At 40.8% G+C, this 7,500-nt stretch overlaps 3 protein-coding genes across 5 annotated transcripts in view; 1 reads left to right on the forward strand and 2 right to left on the reverse strand.

The window, feature by feature from the left end:
• The window catches only part of LOC138015873 (carbohydrate sulfotransferase 11-like), a 10,721-nt gene extending 7,859 nt beyond the window's left edge, over nt 1-2,862 (reverse strand). Inside the window, exons 1-2 of the mRNA XM_068863001.1 lie at nt 2,418-2,862; nt 2,064-2,113 (exon numbers count right to left, since the gene is read on the reverse strand). Coding sequence (XP_068719102.1) covers nt 2,064-2,113; nt 2,418-2,559 — 192 coding nt within the window. The 5' untranslated portion in view covers nt 2,560-2,862. The remainder of the gene's footprint in view (nt 1-2,063; nt 2,114-2,417) is intronic.
• Nucleotides 2,863-5,704: 2,842 nt separating this feature from the next.
• On the forward strand, nt 5,705-6,154 carry LOC138017663 (uncharacterized). The gene has a single exon (XM_068864688.1). The coding sequence runs from the start codon at nt 5,705-5,707 to the stop codon at nt 6,152-6,154; it is 450 nt and encodes a 149-aa protein (XP_068720789.1).
• A 718-nt stretch (nt 6,155-6,872) lies between these two features.
• Nucleotides 6,873-7,500, reverse strand: part of LOC138015530 (DNA repair protein RAD52 homolog) — a 13,031-nt gene continuing 12,403 nt past the window's right edge. The window contains exon 11 of one of the 3 annotated variants that reach the window (XM_068862594.1): nt 6,873-7,170. In XM_068862594.1, coding sequence (XP_068718695.1) covers nt 7,127-7,170 — 44 coding nt within the window. In that variant the 3' untranslated portion in view covers nt 6,873-7,126. Of the gene's footprint in view, nt 7,174-7,500 lie in introns of all 3 variants that reach the window. The other 2 variants (XM_068862593.1, XM_068862595.1) reach the window with 2 other exon arrangements.

Here is a 7,500-nt window from a genome sequence, read left to right on the forward strand (position 1 = left end):
CTTGCATGACTCCTATGACGTGCAGCCATGTGAACAGAGCAAGCAAGAAATCCCTTATCCCATTATAAGGGCAAACCACAAGCTACCTAAGCTAAATGCAGGCCAACCGGTGTGACGTTTAGGCTAACCAGAGTGTTAATTAGGCCAATCAATGTGTTATTTCTAACCAGAGTGGCTCGCTGTCTTCAGATTATCCGGAATGGTTGCAGTTTTGCTGGGCTTTCGTGAAACCTCCCAGGAATGATGAAATAGCTTTGCAACATTCTTTTTTCTTGCTTGCAGCAGTGCAAGAATTTTTTTTCTATTTCATTTGTGCTGCATGCAATTTTTTTCTTCCAACAAGCGCTTGCAGGAATTTTTCTCAAAATCACTCACCCCCCCCCCCCCCCACCCTCCTTCCCTCTCAAGAGTTAAATGGTCGGCCCCTAATGCCAGAGTTTTGACGCCGGAGGCCGGACGTTTTGTCAAGTTGTTTACCATTTCACGTCCGGTACATTGACGCCATCAATTGTCTAAATTTGTAGATTTGTTGACCTTTTTTTTCCTTTATCTTTTTTTTTCTTTTTGGACTTGGGTATTTCAGGAAGCCATGGGCTGGAGACACAAGACAATGACGTGCAATAAAATTCTTCAAAACGACAAGTCACATCGCCTCATTTTGCTTACCGGAATAATCGATCTGTTAGCATTTTCATTCACGTGGTAAGTTTAATTTTCTTATTTTTCTCCAAACTTAACAGCATTTCTGCGAGTTTCATTTATAGTAATGAATAGGAGACCTCGGTCTCCTTGCAAGGTACTTAAACTCGACCTTTCAACGGAGGATACCTGTCCCTTACCTTCATTATCAAATCCAATACTTTTGAAAAGCTATCGAAAACCCTGGTTCAACCTCCGCAAATTAATGCGTTTGATATACGTTTTCCTATAAGCGACACACTTTCTGATGTATCAAATGGCATCATGAGATCACTAAGTCACCTTACTTGTAAAGACAGGAACTCGTCAAGTGAAGTCTCTATCTCCCCTAATTCCTCGAGTTAACTCTTTCCCGAGTAAAGTTATTTTTATGACGAGGTTTTTCCCGCGAAAAGTATCCTATTTTCCTTGACGCTGAGATAGCTTTGTTAAGCTTTGTTTTGATTGGCTTTTACAACACTGGGCATGCTGAACCTCCCTAGGGTGGGAGGGTTCTAGAAATAGGGGTTGACTCCCAGGCCAAATATCGGAGATGAAAGCTCCCCTTGATGAGCTTCTGGTAAATGACCAGTTTTGGTTTTTTTCCCCTACCCTTTTGACTGTTTTGTAGTGGTTGTTTTGATTTTTTGGCAAGTTTTTTCTTTAGGAATAGAAAAAAACCCGTCCAATTACTCTCTTTTCATGCACAAAAGAGCCTCGGTTTTATTTCTTGCCGTGAGAGACCTCTGCTTAGAGCAAAGGTTCGGAGTTTAAGTAGCCAATCAAAGAGCGCTATCCACTTTTTAGTATACGGTATACTAAGGGTGCGTTCGATTGACCGTATTCCGGAATAGAATTACATGGAATAGAGGTTAGAAATCCTTCGTTTTTACGAAAACTCACATTAAAATTGTCAAACACCCCCTAAAATGCTATTTTAAACATACTTTTATCATCCTTGTTGCTTCAAAACACCAGACATGCCGTTTTAAATTACTCCACTAACGTATTCTTATTCCGGAATAGGGTCAATCGAACGCGCCCTAAGAGTGCGTTCGATTGACCATATTCCGGAATAAGGATACGTAGAGTAATGATTAAAAACTGTATGTTTGGCGTTTTGAAGCGACAAGGATAATAAACATATGGTTAAAATAGCATTTTAGCAGGTGTTTGACAAGTTTAATTCTGAATTTATTTCCGTAGAGACGAAGGATTTCTAACCTATCCCGGAATACGGTCAATCGAACGCGCCTCAAGTATAACAGGATATCACTTAGGACCATTCCAACGAGCCAACAGCTTACTGCGTATACTTCTCGTATAGCTAACTGGAAAGTTACGTTATCCGAAAAGCGATGTGCTCACTTTTATTCTGTACTTACGGCTTCTAGGTCTTTCTCCCTAGGAAACCCTCCTGAATGACTAAAGATCCCTAAAGAGAGACAAAACAAGGCCGGGTCAGAAAAACTACTTACTTCCGAACTCAGTAAGCTTTTATAGCTTTAGCGCGCTAATTTGCGAGACGCTTAACTAGGCTTAATTTCTGCGAGATCCGGACTGAAATTGCAAAACTAAAAGCTCAATGTTACCTTAAAGATGCACTTTTTTATGTTACTGGAATGAGGAGATCAGATTTCAATTTAGTTCAGTCGTGCTCGTACGACTGTTTGACTTTTGGAGAAACGAAATTACACGCACACCATAAAATCGTATCATACTTAGTTATAATTACTTACCTTTTTCTATATCTTCTTTTCTCTTGTTCAAACGATCTAACGGAGCTTCATAGCGGTTGAGAAACACGAAATATACAGCGCACGAGAAAAACCCAAATAAGAGTAAGCCATTTATAACTTGAGAAACAAGATTACCCCTCATGATGACACGTTTGTCAGTTCCCCAGAAAAGCTAACACTTTTCCGTGATCTGGTAAAAAGTTTTAGTACAACAGTGAGTCCAAAGATGTCACAAGCACCGCGGTCTAAAATGAGCAATCAGCATCCATTGTGAATCAAATTGAGAAAAAGTCGAAAAGATTTCGAATTTGAATTTTATCTGTAACCTGAAGGGGTTGCAAATTAAGAGGATTTATATTACACGCGATAGAATTGCAACAATTAAACAGCACCTGATCAGCCCCTATGATTTCGCATGATTTCGTATTCCCATACAAATCAAAGAGTGAATTCATGCGGTTGTTCACCGGCGTTGTTACATGTAGTAAATTCTTGTGAAAAAAGAGCGCACTCGATATGATTGTAATGGAACGCCATTACTTGGCCTTTAATAATTATGCGAACTTCTGTTAGTGTTTTTGCATTTTACTATCGCCAGTCATATTTACAGAGAAAGGTAGGCGGAACGTTAACAATAGAATTGAAAAAGACATTTAACAACGCCGTGTGACCCATTCACCCGTTCCCGGTTACAGTGATTAATGGCAGTGAAAAACACACACAGTGTATTCTTGCCTTTTGACACACTCATCCGAAAAATTGGTTTTTGCGCTAAGCGGGACTCTGCGGCTTTGCTGATGTCGATTTTCTGCAGTTAATTTCATCACGCCTAACTCAGACACAGTTAGTTCGGGATGTCAGGATAAGGAGACGGGCCAAGTGACGGCATAGCACATAAGTCCTCAGGTGTAAAGACACTTTCATACTGTTCATACTGTTGATGCAGGGCCTTAGCTTTGGCACGATCGTTTATTCCAAAACTACGGTGGCCCATAGTTCTCATGACAACTTTCTTTCGTATCATAACAACTTTCTTTCCATCCATGACAACTTTCTTTTCACCCATGACAACTGACAGTCACAACTTTCTTTCCACTCATGACAATTTTTATTCCATCCATGACAACTTTCTTTCGTATCATGATACCTTTCTTTCCATCCATGACAACTTTCTTTCCACCCATGACAATTTTTTTTCATCCATGACAACTTTCTTTCCATCCATGACAATTTTTATTCCATCCATGACAACTTTCTTTCGTATCCAGTCATGACAACTTTCTTTCCATCCATGACAGTCACAACTTTCTTTCCACTCATGACAATTTTTATTCCATCCATGACAACTTTCTTTCCACCCATGACAATTTTTATTCCATCCATGACAACTTTCTTTCGTATCATGATAACTTTCTTTCCATCCTTGACAACTTTCTTTCCACCCATGACAATTTTTTTTCATCCATGACAACTTTCTTTCTACCCAAGACAACAAGCATGACAACTTTCTCTCTACCCAAGACAACAATGCTTTGTGACAAAATTGTTTCGATTTGTGACAAAATTCTTGCCATTCATGGCAAAATTTTTTGCGTTGACAAAACTTTTATAGTTCGGCAGAAAGCTGGTAACTGGTCAAAGCCATGCGAGCGGTCTGCGAGCAGTCGATAATCTGCATTGGATAATGGCGTTACCGGGAAGGTGCGTCTTTCGAGATAAATGGAAACTGAATTGCATTTGAAGTCTTTGTTCTGAAAGAAGAGCTATCAACCTCTTCCTGTTTGGCCCGTGGTCATCTCGCTGCCTTCCACGAACAAAATGTGCCCAACCATCAATCTGCTACTGCGAATTCATCATTCCATGTGACGGCCTCATCACACGCTCAAACAATTCATCTGCCGGTGCTTCACCTCGGCTTCTTTCTCCGGAAAACTCGGTAGACGGATGACCTTTGAAGGATTTAAACAGGCAAAGACTTCCTGCGCCTTTTGGGGGAAATCTACGTGTAAACCTAAAGCAGCTAAAGTTAAACCTGAGGAGGAAAAGGTGACCATAAACATTGGGCTTATGAACTTTGATCACAGAAGCATGATGATGAAGCCTTTTTGGGGAAAGCGACTTCCGCTAAAAATTCGTGGGGAGATTCTAGAAGGCCGGTTGAGCAAATGAAAAACATTCAACAAAGCAATGACTGAAGATGACGAAAATGACATGGTGTTGTACGACAATGGAAACGAAGCCATGTTTATGCCAGGTCAAACACAAAATTTCTTTGTTCTGTCTAAGTACAGGGAGGGACTTGGGCGAGACCACCGCAGAATTGTCCTTTTCTTGTGTACGGAAAAGAATTTACCAGAGAAATTACGTGTACCATGTGTTTGGAAAAGATCCAAATTATTCCAGTGATGAATATCGCGGAGCGAAAGAAGAAGGGCCCTGGAAAGTATGGGAGAGTGATGATGTCATCACAATGAAACTAGTCCAGAGAGAAAAAAGGACAAAGGTCCTCGATGAAGAAACAGCAGCCAATGACATGTCAGCAGAACCTGGTGTATCGCATGGAGTCTACATGCCTGGGAGAAACAGAAGTACCACTTGATAAACCAGTTACTTCCACTTTATCCAGACAAGCACCATATGAGACAAACATGCTGCGCCGTCGATCATGTCTCTTATGTCATCTCTAACCGTTTCTTCTTTTCAGTGTGCTGATGCTCATTTCCTCCTCATGATATTCGGAGAGGAAGTTTTTAATTTCACCATACTGAATTCCTCGAAGAAAGTAGTACCTTATCAAACCTTCTTCGCTTTCGTCTTCGATCTCCCCTACAGCTGCCATGTTGCTCATTCCCGTTGAGTTTTTTACAGAAGTTCCGGTTCCGGTTCCGGTTCCAGAGTCACCTAGGACGCCATCTTGTTTAACAAACCCAATCCCCAACAGTGCAACCCAGGCCCTCACCGTAACGTTAATCAGAGAAAAGTTTTGTCAAGACTTAAAAAAAGTTCTGTCACACTGTATTTATAAAGAATTTTGTCACAGATGGAAAGAACTTTCTCATGTACAGAAAGCATTTTGGTGTGGATAGAATTTCGATATCGGATATCGTGGATAGAAATAAAGTAGGTAGAAAGAAAGTTGTCGCAGATGGAAAGAAAGTTGTCATGGGTAGAAAGAACGTTGTCACGGGTCGAAAGAAAGTTGTCATAGATGGAAAGAAAGTTATTATGGTTAGAAAGAAAGTTGTTATGGATGCAAAAAAAATGTCATGGGTAGAAATAACGTTGTCATGGGTAGAAAGAAAGTTGTCATGGATGGACAGAAAGTTATCATGGTTAGGAAGAAAGTTGTCATGGATGGACAGAAAGTTATCATGGTTAGGAAGACAGTTGTCATGGACGGAAAAAATGTCATGGGTAGAAATAAAGCTGTCATGGGTAGAAATAACGTTGTCATGGGTAGAAAGAACGTTGTCATGGGTGGAAAGAAAGTTATCATGGTTAGAAAGAAAGTTATCATGGCTAGCAAGAAAGTTGTCATGGATGGAAAAAAAAGTGAGATAGGTAGAAATAAAGTTGTCATGGGTGGAAAGACAGTTGTCATGGGTGGAAAGACAGTTGTCATGGGTGGAAAGAAAGTTACCATGATACGAAAGAAAGTTGTCATGATACCTATGGGCCACCGTACAAAACAAATTTGGAATGCCAGTCGATTCAGCAGGGAGGAGTTTAGGATATGACCAGGCCCTTTTAACACCCCCGCCAGTGGTATTGCCACGGTCTGCTCGTTGAAGACCACCCATTATCTCGTTTAACATATTTCTCGTGCGTGTCACGAATGCCTTTGAGAGTAGCGTTACCAAGCTGTTTAAAGGCTTCTCTGTGTTCGGGCTTGCCAGTACGTTTAGCCCTCTTATGAAGCACGGTCACTAATCTTATCTTATCTGGACAATTTGCGCAGTTTCTCTTATAGAGCGAATATTAGAATTATATAAACACACTGTTGTTATTGCATCCGTTGGAGACTCGGAAAAATCCGGGCTCCAGATGAGACTTGAGCTCACGACCCTCCATAATCTAGTCGGATGCTCTAACCACTGAGATACTGGAGACTCTGTGGTGAGCAAGCGTGAGATGTGGCTCGGATTTTTTCCGAGTCTCCAGTGGATGCAATTACAACATCGTGTTTATATAATTCTCACATTCGCTCACTTGATGGTGGTTGGCGCATCCCTCTCATATGCTTTAAGGTGACTGCGTGATGCAGTTATGAGCTATGCTGTCAGTCATTATTTGACTATGTAGCTGCGTGATGCACTTCAAGTGAAAGATCCACATTTCACCCTCGCTCACCGCAAGAGTCTCCAGTAGCTCACTGTTTGAGCATCCGACCAAAGTACGGAGGGTCGTGGGTTCAAATCCCATCTGAAGATTGGATTTTTTCATGTACATACTTTTAACCCTAAGTTTAATGGAGTCCGGCTCCTAAAATTTATATTCAAATTTACAGTAAGACAATGGCTTTTGTGATCAAAATGTTTTTCCTATTATCTCCTTTAAAAATTCGAATAGCCTATCAGTCTTTCATGACACAATATGTAGAGGTGATATCCTCTGAAATGTAGCCATGGAAAAACTTCAACAAGTTCATTTGCTCGTTGAGTGTTCAACTATTTGAAATAATAGCAAACCAAGCACCAATCCATCCTTTATCATCTTGCAGTGTCCAGCTCTAATCTGCGTTTTTTAGCGTTCTCTGCTGGTAGAAAAGGTAAAAAAAGAGGACATAATTATTAACGATTCTAGAATTCCATAACCGAGAAATGTCGATCTCTCTCATTGGCCGTTTTTACACTAGAGACGCATAATTCGTCTGGGACGAACTTGGGCAAACATTTTTTCTACGTCTGTTAAATTCGTCTGGTATAAAGACGGCCACAAGACGCATTATACGTCTGGACGAAGTATCTACTCTTTAACAATTATTCCATGAGCGCGCGTTGCATATGAGATGGTAAATAGCCAACGAGGCGCGTAGCGCCGAGTTGGCTATAACCACTCTCATATCCAACAAGCGCGGATGGAA

The sequence above is a fragment of the Montipora capricornis genome, chromosome 9, assembly GCF_036669925.1.
Source record: "Montipora capricornis isolate CH-2021 chromosome 9, ASM3666992v2, whole genome shotgun sequence".
NCBI classification, from domain to species: domain Eukaryota; kingdom Metazoa; phylum Cnidaria; class Anthozoa; order Scleractinia; family Acroporidae; genus Montipora; species Montipora capricornis.